Source organism: Salminus brasiliensis, chromosome 25 (assembly GCF_030463535.1).
Source record: "Salminus brasiliensis chromosome 25, fSalBra1.hap2, whole genome shotgun sequence".
Taxonomy (NCBI): Eukaryota; Metazoa; Chordata; class Actinopteri; order Characiformes; family Bryconidae; genus Salminus; species Salminus brasiliensis.
Window position 1 is genome coordinate 12,490,574 of NC_132902.1, and position 16,902 is coordinate 12,507,475.

Below are 16,902 nucleotides of genomic sequence, written 5' to 3' on the forward strand. Positions count from 1 at the left end.
AAGTACTAAATGCCCTTTAAAGTGTGTTTTAATACAACATAGGAAGTGCACTTCAATAAATGTGAAATAGTGTTTAGCTTAAGCACTTAAAGCACTTAAGTTTGCATGTATTCAACACTGTTTATTTGGTTATGCTATATTAAAATATTTGCAATGTCATAGTTTTGGGATCTCCAGTACTATTCTATAGTGTTTTGGCTTAATATTAGCTTGACTTTAAAAAGTTGAACACTTGATGCTCATTCAGGCTTGTTATACACACAAAAACTGTGGCTCAAAATGAGTGCCTCCCATGTTTACACTAAATAATGTAATTGTAGATTATTTTATTAGTAAGTAATTCCATTACATCCGAGAATCACTGAAGCAGCGTGCAGTGAACTATAAAGAAAAAGCACCAGAATGCTTTTACAGTTGTTAAAGTCTCCTCTGTGTGTGCTGTGTCTGTACTGTGTGAATCTGTTTAACTGCATAAAAACACATTAAAGCGCATGTAATGAAGCCAGGTGCAGCACTTAGCATAACACTTCCATGCGGTAAACAAGGAGAGAAACACAATTAAGTCTTCATTTTATTAATAGTGGGGTCCAAATGCAAAACAGAAATGTGATGGATGGGTATAAATATTAGAGAAAGAATATATAAACAAACTAAAACACAATACCAGTTTAACAATCAGACTAAATTAGCTACATTATTAAACCAGAACCTGTTTAATTAAGTGTGTGTGTTAGTGTTTAACATTAGTAAGGTGTGACTTTCCCTGTCCCTACAGTGCCAGCACCCCCGTCTCTCTACACAAAGGTGGTGAACTCCACTGTGGTGCAGGCGGTCTGGGAGCCATCTACAAAGATGGGCCAACATGACGGCTTTAAGCTGTTTTACCGAAAAGCCCATGCTTCGCTCTTTACCGGACCCCTTACCTTTTCTCGCAACATCACCCAGTACAACATCTCTCTGCTAGGTGAGTACTCAAATTTACAATACAATCACTGGATTGGTACCTACAGCTGCTGTGCTGTGCTGGATTACTTTGAGCTTCTCAGCAAGCAAATTACTGCCCAGAGTTAGTTACATACAGTATGTCACCTGGACGTTAAAGGACTAAATCTAATGTACATAATTTTTTTCCAAATATACAGTCCTCATGGAACGGCAAAGCTAATTCACTTGTTTTTGCTATGCACTGAAGACATTTGGGTTTGATATCAAAAGATGAATAAGAAATAATAGGTCATATTGACATCTATGTAGATGTAGCGCTGAATGCCTACTCCTAGATAGTTTTTCAGCTGTGAAGAAGCCTGTGTAGGAGGATAAAGGATAAACCAACATGAAGACCAGAACTGAGAAAAGAGTTGAGGAAAGAGCATGAGCATAGCCAAAGCCACAAATTTGGATTGCCACTGGTTAATCCACCAATGAAGTCACTGATGAATCAGATCGGACCAAGAAAGACAACAAAGTTGATGAAAGATGCCCACATTAGCCCTCTGAGCCAGTGGTTCAGGGGGCTAATATGCAATTACGAGTTCAGTTCCAAGCCATGCTGCTTTGCTATCAGCGTCCAGACTGAGAGAGAGCACAATTGGCTGTGCTCTCTCCGGGTGGATAGGTGGCGCTCTCTCCCCTCGTCACTCTTAAGCGGTGTTGACTGGGACAGATGTCTGTAAGATAGTGTGGCAAAGTTGGGGACCTGGTGTTTTCTAACAAGCTTGTTGGCTGCACCGCGATGCTGCATCAAAAACATATTAAATCATTACCCTGCTAGTGTCGAGAGCATTGCTAGGTACAGTGGGAGCTATAAACAGATGGATTAAGTGGTAGTACTAAATTCGATGAAAAAGGGGAAAATAAACAATTAACAAAACAAATAAAAATAAATAAATAGTTTATTACATCAAGTACAGTGGAGAAAAAAACAAAAACCTCCACAAGGCAACATTTGCAGAAAATGTCCAGATCAGAACTATAGAAGTCATACCACAAGAACCAGTCCAGTAATAAGCATTGAGAATCTAAAGGCCAGATTGGAAGAAAGTTTTTTTGGGGGGGGGATTGATGAGACCACGATTAACCTCTACCAAAATGATGGACAGGCCAATGCAGAAAGAAAACATTTGCTCATGATCCAAAATATACAAGCTCATCTGTCAAGCTTGATGGAGGTAGTGTCATGCCTTGGGCCTGCATGGCTTGCTTTTGGAATGGGGTCAATAATCTTTATTGACTATGGAACTCAAATCACTTCTAATGAATTCAGAAGCATTTTATCTGCCAGTTTATAGAGAAATGCATCCAATTTAATCTGGAGCAACTTCATGCCGCAAGACAGTGAGCCAAAACACACTTCCAGAGAACTTCATCAGTGGGGAAAAAGTTGAATGTTTCAGACATTAGTCAGTCAGCAGACCTAAACCCAACTGAGCTTTCAGCTCCTGACGGGAAGCTTAAAGGAAGACATGCAAATTTACTTGCAATAACTGGCTTATGCAGTAATCGCATGCAGTAAATGAAATGCAATCAAATATTTAAGTGTTTTTTACTGCAATTTACTATATATTCATAGTATTTTGCTCAACTAAGAATCGGGTGTGCACTTTGTGGCATCCTGTTTACATGTACATTTAAGGCATGCAGCAGACTCCCTTATCCAGAGCAACGTACAAAAGTGCTTCACTATTTACTCCCTTAGCTAGTTTGTATAGACATGGATCCAAAAGATACCTCTATGCTTAGATACTACTAAACACAAAAGTCAGAATAGAGGCTACAGTACTCAACACTACTATTCACCCAAGTACTCTTGAAAGAGGTGGGTCTTCAGTCAGACAGAAAAAAGCCTGGACGCTTGTCTTCCGTGGATCTTAAAGGATGGTTCTAATTTTAGGCATTTTAAGTAGTAATACATGTGGGGGTATCCTAACTTTTACCTTGCATGAAAATATTATTTTTATTAATTTTACAAATTATTATTAAAGTCTTCAGTTTTCCCCCAATACTATTTAAGTGAGGATCAAATGTCCAGGTTTTCTTATCCTAATTACAGCCAGCATATAACCAGATATGCTAATATCTAATCAAACCAACTGCCTAATTCTCAACAGTTGCGGTCAGCTTCAGGTTTCTGTTTCCATTTAACTTCTCATTTGAACAGCAATTGAATTAAACACATTATCTAAAATTTCTCTTTAGGAAATGACTAAAGACATCTAGACTAATGACTGTCTGTGTACATATGTGGAAATACAAGTCTCTATAGTCTCTATTTCCTCTTGTGGAAGGTTCTCAACCACACAAAGTGAGTTCCTGCTAATGTTGCTAAAAAATGCATCAGTTGTTGGATTTCTGTATGCACATTAAGATTCATTTGCAGCAAAGTGTGATCAGGGATTTGTAGGCACGATAAATGAGCCATGTGGGAAGCTTAGAAATCTTAGTAAATCCAAAAATATATGTTTGTCCACTGAGACTTGCAGTAATTGCACAGAGTAATGAACATCACTCAATGTGTTGTCTTTTTGCTGTTCCTATTTTCCCATTTGTGAATAATTGGAAACATTTAAACTTTAAAACCAACTAAACCAACTGCTGTCCATGCTATTTTAACACTGAATTACTTACACTATGTGGTAGGACTGTGCAGTGGTACTATCCATATTGCACACGATTGTACTGTCTACACACTATTGTTCACCAAAAAAACTTAAACAACTGAAAGACTGTTTGAAAGAGAGTTTGGTGAGTTCAGCCACTTCATGCAATGTTTGGGTTTTACTGATCTTTTGCAGAGTCCAGCTTCTATGCTAAATGCCCTGTATCTCAGTCTCCGTTTCGCTCTTGCTCTCCCTCCGTAGATCCATCAGTGGTGTATGAAATCAAGGTCCTGGCTTTTAATCAGCATGGAGATGGCAACGCCACCCTGCGCTTTGTTTCACTGAAGGAGCCAGTTGAGAAGTCTGGTAAGTTGTGCAGTGTTGTTGCAGTGTTGCACTAGGTGTAACAATACACTGTAGACTGTATTAGGGTTGGAGTCTTATTTTTTTGTCCATATGACTCAATATTGATTATTATCACTCATTGTATTTCTTTACAAAGCGATCTATGTAACTTGCCTAACTGCCATGCTGTTGTAAGTGAATGGCTAGACTACTTCCCCTTCCCTAGAAGAATCTAGGGAGTGAAAATCACATCACAGTCTAGTGAAGCAGTTGAAAAATTTCTGATATCAGATTGCCAGACAGAAAAAATATGATCATGTCATTATGCTTCTTTTTTTCATAATTAAGGTTGTGCATTGCAACATCTTTGCCACCAACTAGCAACACCCTTGCAACCACAGAGCAGCACTCTAGCACCCATCTACAATCTCATCAACACCATAACAACCACTTAGCAACCAATTGGAACACCCTTGCAACCACATAGCAACACCATAGCAACTGCCTGGAAGTGAACCACTTGGTAACCTCTTAGGCTGTGCAACCATTGCTTTTCTTCAGGAAATGCACTTTTTTAGTTGCCATTATGGCTTTATTGCCCAGCTCTAATATGGAATGCATGGTGCTCTAACAGTGCTTTTTTCTGTGCGCAGTGCTGAATACTCCTTGTGACTGTTTGAAAGAGGAGCAGAGTAAAACTTCCACTACTGGCATCATCATTGGCATCCACATTGGAGTCACTTGCATCATCTTCTGTGTTCTCTTTCTCATGTTCAGCTACCGCGGCAGGTAGGAGAGCATGCACTCGTGCCTGTGTAGACTCTTTATTTCATCCGAGCTATATATGGATTTCTTCAGCCAAATACTACCATGCCCCCAGTGGCCAAAGATACATATTTAGATTACTTCTTTTTTTCCAGACTTCTTCCTAGCGGCTTGAAAAATGACTCAAAAACACAATCTCAGATCTTGATCTTGTGTGGAGCTGCTGTAACGCATTCCCACCATTTTATGTGGCTACAGTAGAGCTTTTTAGCATTTCAGACAATAACCTTAACCATTATTGTGATATTGGCCACTGGAATACTGATATTAGTACTAAAGTTCTTGAGTATTACAACCCAAAAATTAAAATTAGTAAACCTTAATGTGGCACATACAGAAAACTTGACAGTAAGAATGCTAAAATGTGTTTCACAATATTTTAATTTTATTGCTTTTCTATTGAGAAGTCAGTGTGCCAGTATTCAGTGCAGCATTGTCACTTAAAATCAACATGCATTTTAATGACCAATTAAACCATTGCAGAACAGACCAAAAATCGATCTTCAATCTTAATCTATCCTCATAGATGTGATTGTTGTACAAATACACAAATTTTGTATTAAAGTGCTGTAAAATCTGTAAATGTGTACAAATGAGTACATTTAAGCTGTAATTAAGATTTTTTTTTAAAACACGGCAGAAGCCTGTATATGTGAACAAACGTGTCTGAAAATATTATAAAAAATAGTAATTCAAGGAATTTCAGCATATACTGTGATGTTCATAGAGGTGGTATTTTCTGTGCAACGTTGTGCAGTTATGAATTGTACAAGACAGCAGTAATCCTTGTTCATGAATGAGCAAACATGTTCTAGCTACACTGTTTGCTTATAAAGTCACGGTAATGGTAATCCTGGCAATGATCTGGCTTAATGTTTTCTTTTTTAAATATGCAAACATCAATGCTCTATTGAATATGAATAATTTATCTGGCATTAAATTGATTTTTAGAGACATTTTTCAGTGTTAAATACGTAAAAAAAGTAAATTTCCCCCCAAAAACGTTTTTAATCTGTACAAAGATACCAAACAGAATATTCCAAAGTTAATTATTAAAACATATCTTTTACAAAATGTAGTATTTTTGTAATATTACCTCATTACCACAGGGTATTAACAGTCACTGACATCTTACTTTCCATTTTTTTAACTGGTTCGCTCTTTTAGTGTTTACAATATAAACAATAAACAAATTGGGATAAACAAAGGTCAAATATTCAAAAGATGAATACTGTAGCCACTCATTCTTTACAAGAAATAAATATTATTAATGCAAAACAAATATGTGGGCATGATAGTAAATTAATTAATAATAATTAAATAAAATTTTAATAACAAAAATACCATCGAATAAAAAAAAGATTAATTTAACACTTTGCTGTTTTGTATAGGACTCCAGTTGATCTAGTAAATATATGCATATTCACCAGTATGATAATTATGACAGTCCAATATTAATGGACATGGTGAGAATGACCCTCACAATGTTTTTTTTTTTAATGCTTTGCTCTCTCTCTCTCTCTCTCTCTCTCTCTCTGTAGGTTAATGTTGTGTAAGACAGTGCAGGCCACTCCTCAGGTGGGACGGAACCCAGCCACAGCAGCAGTGGTGCTGGAGTCCTCCTCCTCTCAACAGGGAGTGCTGGCCCTCAACGGCCTGCACAGCACCAGCACCGAGGCCAACGGGGCCCGGCATGGGGTCAAGAGCCTGACCAGCTCAAGCCAGAGGGAGAGGCTCGTCTCAGGTTCAGCAGATGCTGCACACACGGTGAGCACTAAACCTGTGTCCTAAAGAGCTCTCATTGTGTACTGGACACCTGTGTACTGTATTTAAGGCTGTGTTTACATTACAAGCCTTTCTGCCTTGGCTGTGAGACACGTGGGGAAAAATCAGACCAGTGCAACATTTTCAAGGTTTGTGTGTGTCAATATGAGTTCAGAGAGCTATTAGAGTTTTATTTTAATATAAATAGGTATACATTTCAGAGTAAAACAGAGAGGAATTAGAGAGGGTGATTCTGGGCCATCTTAGTGGGGGTATTTCTGTCATTATATCTACCGTTTACTGTTAACAGCCAGATCTCTCTGCAACACTAATCTGATTATTTTGATACGCAATGAATGTGATCTAACAAAGCCGATAATTCTATGATAAGCCAAGAGTGCTGCTGTGTAAAATATAACACATGAACTATAGTATGACTTGGATGAGGTTGTGATAATGTACTTATTATAAAAAAGATAGAAAAAATCCTTTTCTAGAGATTCCAATTGCCGGTGCTCATGTTTTACTTTAACAACTGGATACACTACCCCCCCCACCACCACCAATTTCCAGTGGTACTGCTTGATTCCATTCTTACCCATAATCTTTCAGAAAGTGTTTAACGTTGAGTATAAATGAGCTTTTCCTCTGATCAAAAAAAAAAAAACACAAACAGTGCTCTGAATGCAAACACACACTCTCAGGCAGAATCCACGGTCAGCCAGTAAGTTAGTATTCCTGCTCAGTTTGTTATGTAGCCATATAAAACACAGAAGTGCTTAATTTGAATCTGCAGGTTTGATTCTATGTTTCTCCCTCATGGAAAAGCACTTTCACCATGGTTAACAAAGACATGTGCATGCTGATATCCTGTGGCAGATTTAAGCAAGTGTCTTTTTTTTTTTTGCCCGGGCCAAGTATATAAAAAGATATGGCATTCTTAAATAAAAAGGCATTTTAATATAAAATGCAGTAAATAAATATTATAATATTTGTATTATTATACTTTTATGTAAAGAGTTTCAGCATGTTTTAAAAGCTGCAGTATAGGGTATAATGGAAATATGGAAATAATGGAAATTTGGTGGAAAATCTTGTCAGTTTGACGTATATACACTTTTTAAGAGTTCATTATCCTTTAAGTTTCTGTAAGAGCTCAGCGAATCCCTGAATAAGCTCACTGGAAAAAAGGTCACATGCATCATTTCATACATTAATAACAGCACCAGTCCTGTTGTGCATACTGATGTAAACTTAATGCCAGAGTCAGTAATGTCAAGTAAGAATTACACCCACTCATTAATGAACTGGGTACACTCTGAGAATTGGGATTCAGGACCTTTTGCCACTTGCACACAGTGGAATGGAGTGCCAATGTTGTGTTTTGCTTGGACACGACATACAAAATTAGACAGGTGTAATCCTTACCTGCGGGGTTGGTACACATAACCAAGTATCAAAAAAAAGAAATGAAGCAATTCTGAGAGAGATGCTTCTGAATTTATGTACAGTACAGTACAGTACTGAGGGTCACTTAGCAGTTAAAATCAATGTATGTGTGCATGCATGTCTTTTCAGATGGAAAGCTTGCTGGTCTCTTGTTCGCTCAATGAAACCCAGATGTCCACGCTTTCTCTGGATGACTTCAGCCTGATGGAGGAACGTGGAGGAACGCAGTACCACAGTCGACCCACAGAGGGCCAGCTGGACGAAGGCTGATAACACAGTGAAGGCTGAAGAGCTGCGAGCCTTTAAATTCCACTCAGACTACTCTCCCTCTCAGGTCAACTGAAGTATTTCCTATTTTTTTCCCTCCTTTTTATTGTGCAGAGTTTATATATGTTATGTTTCCCAGTGTGGGAACTGCTGGACACCATAACTGGGAGGGCCCATATGGTTGGGTGTGGTGTGGTCATCCATGATTTCTTCATTGGAAGGTGAACAAAGCAAGAGATTTTCTTCCTTCACCGGTCAACGGAAAAGCGGCAGCGCAAAAGACACAACCTACAATGTCTCTTCTGGTATATTAAAAAAAAATCCACAGGGAATCCTCATTCCAAATGTATTTTTCTTGTTGTTATTTTCTCCCACGTTTGGTTTTAAGGAAAGAAATGTCCTGCTGCCTACTTTCAGCCTACCAATGACTTCACAGCCCCATCCAGCGAAGACTACGGCCTTCTTCCAGGGATTTAAAACGATTGCTCTGTCTCAGGATCTTTTTTCCGTGATATTGATATATATATATTTTTCTTTAATCAGTCGCCAGCCTTCAGGCTTTAGGCTTGGCTACGTGAATCCTGGGATTTGCAACAGAAACCTACCTCAGCCGGAATGAATGTGTAACGGGAAGCCTCTCTTTTTTTCGGATCTGTGTCTTCTTGTCTTTTCCATTTTGTTACGTGTCGAGCGTTCGGTCAGAAAAAGAAGAGAAACAGGTGCTGCGCTACCTCAAGATGTCAAGAACAACCACTTTCACACTCGCTGAAGTGAAACGAGAGAAGAAAAAATCCAACATATAGCACTTCCAAACGTTGAAGTCAATGTTCTACCTCAAGATAACAATGCTGTTGTTGTTGTTGTCGTCGTCGTCCTTTTTTTCATAATGAAACATGTAACCTCTTTTTTCTGTGAGATCCTGGCTTCCCAGTGTTGATGAATTGCTGTGTTTGGATATGTCAGTACCTCATGCAAGTTAACAGATGACATCGTATGGATTCTGCTCGTCAGGACATTTTTACCCATAGTGTTTTTTTTTGTAGGATTTGATTTTCGAGTCATTTTTAGTTACCTTAGTTTAGCCTAAAGACTGTTAGAGATGCATTGCACTGCTACTAATGATTTCAGGATACGTTTTTCTGCCATTCACCATGTTCAACTATTTACATGGAGGAGAAAGGAGGCAAGGCAAGATACATTAGCATTGGACATGAATTGAGTTATTCTGTATGTGTATGTACAAACAAACATCTGTGTGGTGGACTTCTGTAATTGTATTGTGTGCCAGAGACAAGGGGTTGGGGAGGGTTCATTCAGTATACGTGTATATATGATGTACTCAAGAGAATTAAGCACAGATCTATCATGGTGCCAGCCTGAGTGTCGATATTCGGGGGTGGTAATGTAGACATGGTGGAACGTAACTGGGTTGTAATATGGCAGGATGTCGCCGTAATGCGATTTTGATGGTGGGGCACCATCAGTTAATGACGCAGTGTGATATATCAACAGGAATTAAAAAACAATAATCCAATCAGCCCGGCCTGTTGGGGCAGTCCAGACAAGACGTGCAGGACCTGTCCATCAATTATCAAGTTGGCTGCTCCCCTAAGACCCACCAACAGAAAAAAGGTCCAGCTAACCTCAAAAGCTGACCCTATATTCTGTTACACATTCGCATGTTAGCAGGTCAGTTAGTAATGCAGCAAGACCTTTAAAGAAGAAGTTCAGAGAGCAGAAGCTGGGCACCCTGGACCCCCAGTGTCTACGATTGGTTTGAAGAATTTTTAGGAGCCAATCATTTTGAATGTCACTTCATCACGTCATAGTTCATTTGCATAAAGTTGAGAAAATCTCAGAATGATTTGTCTCCATTTCACTTGCCCTTTGCCGCTAAATCGCATACTTCATTTTCCCAGAAAACTGTCCGCTTGTCTATCTGTGTAAACGCATAATAACACTGAAATGTCGGGATCCAAAACCCTTAGACTAACTTGAAAATCTGAATTTTTTACAGATTAAAGCAACGTTTTGCAGAGTAAAACAAGGATTCTGCACATATTAAAAGGTACATATTAAAATGTAAGAAAATCTATGGCTTTAGTCTTAATATTTTAAATTGATTATATCGATAATATCTTTAGAAATTAAAAAAAATCTCTTTCATTAGAAAATAATAGAAAAAAAAACCTTGTCACAAGTGGTCTTCTTGGACTCTACTGTACATCCAGATGTTTCAAAAACAATGGATGACGAATGGGAAACATTATTCCATATGATTTAAACAGTCGAATATCTTACAAATGACCTCAAAGAACATCCTCTAGTGACGCTAATCCAATGTGAATGCCTCCTGCATACCCAGCAACCCAGACTGCTCTCAGCGTAGGTCAATTTTAGCATCTAAACCGTGGACAGTCCATGATCTACTGTATATCTACTGCCTCTAAAATAAAAAAAGTGATACTTCGGTCATTGCTCCACCACCTGAATCTTCTCTTGGGCTTTAGCTCTGCTTTTAGCCGGAGACAACAGGCGACACCATGATAGTCCATCTCTCTCCTCCAGTTTTCCACAATGCCCTGGTGCTTTTATATTATATCCCTCTTTTCCTTTTAGTAACCTACCTCAACACAGCTGTCATGCTCTCAGGTCATTCTCCCATCGGGGAACAATTTATGTTTTTGTACGACACACACACACACATTTTCAGTATGTTGGAGGAGCATCTCTTTTGTGTCCTTTCAGTCAACCTCTAAACTGTAAACATGAGACACACATGGTTTTTCATACTTTTATAACTTTGTGTGGATGTGAATGTATGACAGATGTCGTTGTGTCTGTTTGTTTTGTATCTAAGAGGGTTTTTTTTTTAGGTTTATGCACTGTATCTTCGTTCTGCCTCAAAAGTCTGGGCCGCGACATCTCTGGGCTCATGCTGACGCTAAAACTGTCCGTGCTTGCTTGCAACATTGTCAGATAGTGCTGATATGCATGTAAATACCATCCTCGTAAAGGCATACATTGAAAGCACACTGTGGCTTCTCTGATTGACGTGCTAATGAGGACGTTCCGCCGGCATCGAGTGAATTAACCCCAAAACAGCCGGATTACACGTGTGAATGATTGCAACTGATATTGATAGCTGAAGCATTGTGTCGTCTGCGGGCAAACGTGGTGGAGTGTTCAGTGCTCTCTTTCTTTGTGTGTTAGATAGTTGAACTGATCTGTCCATGTGTAATAGACTTCAGTGAAGCGGTGCTGAACAAATTGGGGATGTACGTGGTTTACTGTACTGTAAAGCATTGTCCTTATTGAAGAGAATTCTGTGTGAAATGTCGATTGTACAACTCTAGTGCACATGACACTTCGGGGATCTTTCTAGATGTGTTCGCTACACCAGATTCAGTGAGTTGTGTTATGGTGAAACATGGTGCAGCGCAGACACATAGCCAATGCCCGCGGTGCTGTGACTCCTCTGCATCTGCAGTAAGCTTGTGATTCTTAATGGCATTATTTTATGCATTTTTTTATTTTGTTTGTTTTTTTTTTGTTTTGTTTTTTGTTTTTTGGTCTCAAAATGTATTAGTTTTTCCTGTGTCTGTTGTAAAAGCCCGTATATTTCATTACAAGTGTTAGATTTCAGTGAAGATAGTGCTTAAACTAGCAGAAGGGAGCCATGGCGTAATGTTGTATTTATTAATGTTGCGTACGTAGTGTATTTATTGACGGCTACCAACTGTTCCTGTGTATTACGTCTCTGGTGCTTTTTACAGAAGAGAAAGGACATGCTGTTGAGTTGCTCCTGTTGCGTCAGGCGGGGCGTTTCCAGAGAAAGCTGCGGGATGGGGTCGGGGTATAATTTAGTGGTCATTTTCAGTGAAACGGTCTCCACTGATCCCTGGAGTTTTGACAGCTTTTAACGCCAAACAGTTCGCCTTTTTTCAGATTAGAATATGGGGGAGATTTCCGACTTTTGATTGGTTTTCCTGCCGCTCGTGCATGCCAGCATAAGGGCTGTTGGGCTGGATATACCGTTCCGAACTGTGCTTGCAGAAAGACTGCCTCCAACAGTCGCCTCAGGAGATTACGTATTTCTCTCATATTTTTTTTTTACTTTTTTTTTTTTTTTTACTGACAAACAGGACCTTTGAGTGGTGAGATTCCCATACGCAGAGTATAGTTGGTGTATATGGGTTTGTTTGTGTGGTTTTTTTTTTTAGTGATCTCAGGGAAATATCAGCTCCTCTTGTTAGTCTCTACAGAAGAGGATGAAGTGGTCACCCTGTGTCCGTTTAGACATACCACAATCCTCAGTCCTCCCCCCGTCCTCTCCCACTCTCCCTTTCTCAGTTCTGGAGGGGCAGGAGGTGCCTACGCTGGCACGCTAAGCCAATACGGAGCTAATCAGTGTTGTTTCACACGCACTGAGCTGCTGAGCGTAATCCCTGAATGCGGAGAAATCAGATGGAGACCCATCTGAAGTAGAGCCGCCCCGCTGCCTCACCAGCGGCCCCCTGCTCCTTGGCCTCTCTTTTTGTCTTAATTCAGCATGTTTCTTTGTCTATGGCTTTATAATCCATAAGTGAACAAAGAGGGTATTACCTTCTATCCTGATGGCCCTTCATCATACCAGACGCACACCCACCCCACCCCACTCCTTCTACTCTCCCCAATCCCACACTCACCCACCCACAATTCTGTAAAGAAAGTCTCATTTGTCAAAGGGAGACCCCCTGCCCCAGAATTCCCAAGGGAGACTCAGGGATGACCCATTACCATGTAGCAGCCTCGGCCAGCGCCTGTGCTATGGCAACGCGCCCCCATTCCGCTCCACAGAGACAAAATCAAACTCCGAATCTGTAAAACAAACATTGTTTTTGTTGGGGGACCACATGTCGCCGTCGTGGCTCCCTAAGCCCCATTCAGGGCCGGAATTTAACAGAGGACTGTGCCTAAGGGGTGTCCCATACAAGCATGGTGCTAAACAGTTTATTGCCCTGTCTCACACAGGTTTCTCCCCATGGGAATTGCCTTTTAGCATTCATCACAGTCCGACAATCACCCACCAGCACCAACAAACAGTATTTGTACACTATTGCCCAACCTCCCCTGCTGAAAGGCTCTGCAACACCGAGGGGAATGTTCGTTAAACGCTAACCTGCCAGTAAAGCCTATTTAGCTAGTGATTTTAGAAATGGGCTGTGCTTCAATATGCCTACTTGCGTTCTAACTAGGGTTTCTCACACATTTGAGGTAGTCTGTGTAGAATTAGGCAGGCTGTATACATAGCAAGTAATGGCCTAGCCATTTCTCAGAACACTATATTGTGTTCGGTTCTATGATATCTATGATAGTTAGACTGTGGAATTGCATTTCGTGCTACGTGAACAGCCTGTGTTATGAAGTACCAGTTAGCAAATGACTTCACTAGCCAACTTGCTAGCCATATATTGTGATTACTCAGAACACTCTATTTGTCTAGAAATGACGTTCACCTGTTTCTACAACCGTTCATAAATGTGAAACTGTATTTTGCTATTCAGCTTTCAAAAATGTTGTACTAGCCTAAGTTCCCCTTGTAATGAAAGCTAACAAACGTTGAGCTAAACAAATACTGTGATTATTCGGAACAGTACAGTTCCTACATGTTTATAGCTTATATTTTATGTTATTATTGGCATTAACTTATGTCCCATGCCTTATATTAGCTAGTCCACCAACTTGCTAGCTACATTCTGCTTATGTTTAGAATGGTTCTGGCACTAAGCTAGTGGCAATCTACTATCTTGGCACACCAACAAGACTGAGTAATGGTGAACTGGTTGAGTTACGGTAGCTTGTGTTCTTACTATAAGGTAGCACACCCCTGTATGGAATGGAAGTACGCTGATTGCAGCACAGCCTTAACTGAGCACTCTCTTTCAGTATTACAATTACTAACTATTAGGTTAGTATGTCCATAGCACTCTCGCAACAGGAGTCATTGCCACAGATCTCGCACCTGAGACCAAGAATTGCGCAGCGCAAAAATACATTAGCACTGAAGATGTAGATCATAGATTTTTAGCCCAACAACAACAACGTACTGTGCATTAATAAATCTGGGACCGGTTTCAAAGCCTGATGTCTTTTGTCCTCTTCAGGTTGCAAGAAACTCTAGACATTAGGTATGCAGTTGAATAACTGTACAGTATTCCAGCTAGGGGGAGCACATCAGGATGCAGCAACCTATTGTGAAATATTTCTCTTTACTGAACAAAGCCTGTGCCATTCAAGCATGTTTGTATTACTGGTGTAATATAATATCAGACTCCATAGCAGTCTTCAGAGGGTAGCTAAGCAGTTCTCAGCTCTCAGGATAATCGTCAGAGGATATCAGACTCAACCACAGATCCATGTCGTGATCATGTAATCTGCATTGTATTTAAACGCAGCAAGAATATTCCCAATGCCAGACACATGGAACATTCTCCTAGAACTTCAGAGATTAATTCCTCGCTTAAGAATTGATTTGCTGTCAGAACAGGTGGCTGATCATTAAGTGGAATAAGGAAAATGATGCATTAATCTCTCAATGAAAACGGATTCTACTTTTAGTGCCCTCAGTAAAGCATGGCTTTATGGAAATGGTGCCCACACACTTCAATCAGAAAGCGAGTGAGTCAGTGAGTGCTGGCCAGCCCACTCTCAAGCCCTGTTCAAGATGAGATGATTTTTTTTCTGGGAAGGTGCATAGAAAAAAAAAGCGTGCTGATGAGATCCGTGATTGAAATCCAGCACCGGCCTGCGAGGTCTGAAGCAAATTCCAGAGTAATTTGCCTTCTGTAATTCTCAGTATAGTACCGCTCTCATGATAGTGCAAGAACAAAACCACCACCACATCATTTGCTCAATTCGCAGAATGGGGGTGGCCATTATGTACAAGTTTTTTCAACATCAAAAAAAGGATAGAGCCCTCATCATTTAAGTATAGCATCAGCTGATTCAGTATTTACTGAGTCCACCAGACTCCAGTTCAGGTTTTCATAGAAATCTGCAGGGAGATTCATTCCACACCTCAAGAAGTTCAACTTCTTCTGACATTTCTGCTTCTCACCATCTAAGTAATTCCAAACACATTCAGTGATGCTAAGGGTGATCAGTCCATTGTTCTGAGAATAGCAGATTCTAGCTCCAGCAATCAGCAGCTCCGCATGCTTTCATACCCACAGTGTTAAATCCTCTTCGTCTCACAGTGGAAGATGAGAGATGAGATATGAAAATGTCATTCAGAGTGGTCTGATGCGAAATTGTTTATTGCAGAAAATGTACTGACTTGAGGAACCAGGGGAGATGACGATGGCAAATGCCCTGCATTTGGCTTTCTGCCATAAAAGAGAAACGTTTAAAGGCATTATACTCTCCAGACGTCTGCTTCCTATCAGCGCCACTGTGAAAAATTCTAACAGGACGTTTCTCTAGAGCATTTGACAGCAAATCTAGCACTCTAAAATATGGAGTTTCCTGAAAAATAGATGACTACATGAACTTAATGGCTGCTTTGACAGGATATATATGCATAGCAATGTACAGTCAGGCAGTCAGATTCCTTTAAAAAATTACTTCTGTAAAACTAATCTGGTTTGAGAACTGCTTCAGTCTACCTTTGTAGATATCTCCCCTTTCTAGCAACACTGCTACCAATCATGGCCTCTTGGATTCAGTCACGCTAGCATCCCTATGATAATGTAATTTTTTGGAAAGGTTAGAATGGTTGAAAGGTTAGAACGAAGCTCCACCCGTACCGGCCTGTGTAACCTGACTGACTATCCTCTCCACCTGAAACCACTAAATGTACTACAGTAGGTGTCCGCCAATAGGGAGAACTTTGACAAAAGGGTTCTAAATACAGATGGCAATGTCTACATGTCTGTCTATCTGTCTGTCCTCTTGTTTCTCCCCAGGGTGACCCACAGTCTAAATCAGGTTTTTTTTTATTATTTCTGATTAAATGAAGTTTATTTGAGTGTGTTTGTTTGGGAATGCTACCTTTCTGCAGTTTTATTTATGTGCTTCTCCATGTTTGATATCTGTAATTAATTCTGACCTCCGTCGGGTCGTGATTCTCTCTGCTTATACAGATGTACATATGCATATGCACTGTTTGTGTATATGTATATGCGTATGGAAAACATAATAGACCGTTTTTAGTGGTTTGTATCGTTTTAGGGTTCCTTGTGCAACATTGATTCAAGAGAAAGTGCATCAATGACGATAATAAACTAGTTCTAGTAATAAAAACAAAACACCTTGTCTTGTCTTTATTGACTTTCTCTGCTGGTTACTGCCCCCTGGACGTAAGCCCTAATGGGCCTGGAAGTGTATACTCTTCAAATATAAAGGTGGCTTAAATGGTTCTTTGAGGGATGCCACAGAAGAACCTTTTAAGGTAAAGAATTTTTAAAAAAACAAAAACACCTTTACATCAAGTGGAGTTACATCAAAGTGGTTCTTCTATGGCATCCCTCAAGGAACAATTTTAAGCCCCTTCATGTTTAAGGGTATAAGTGTGAGTGTGTGTTTATGTACTCATGTATGTGCTGCGGTGGAGGGCTGACGTAGGTGTTATTTCTCCCATGCAATCGCGGCTGTCACTCCATAGCTGGTGACCGCA

At 40.0% G+C, this 16,902-nt stretch overlaps 1 protein-coding gene across 1 annotated transcript in view; it reads left to right on the forward strand.

The window, feature by feature from the left end:
• The window catches only part of igdcc3 (immunoglobulin superfamily, DCC subclass, member 3), a 131,064-nt gene extending 121,619 nt beyond the window's left edge, over window positions 1–9,445 (forward strand). The window contains exons 10-14 of the mRNA XM_072671409.1: window positions 776–964; window positions 3,858–3,962; window positions 4,595–4,730; window positions 6,308–6,533; window positions 8,109–9,445. Coding sequence (XP_072527510.1) covers window positions 776–964; window positions 3,858–3,962; window positions 4,595–4,730; window positions 6,308–6,533; window positions 8,109–8,249 — 797 coding nt within the window. The 3' untranslated portion in view covers window positions 8,250–9,445. The remainder of the gene's footprint in view (window positions 1–775; window positions 965–3,857; window positions 3,963–4,594; window positions 4,731–6,307; window positions 6,534–8,108) is intronic.
• The last annotated feature ends 7,457 nt before the right edge of the window (window positions 9,446–16,902 follow it).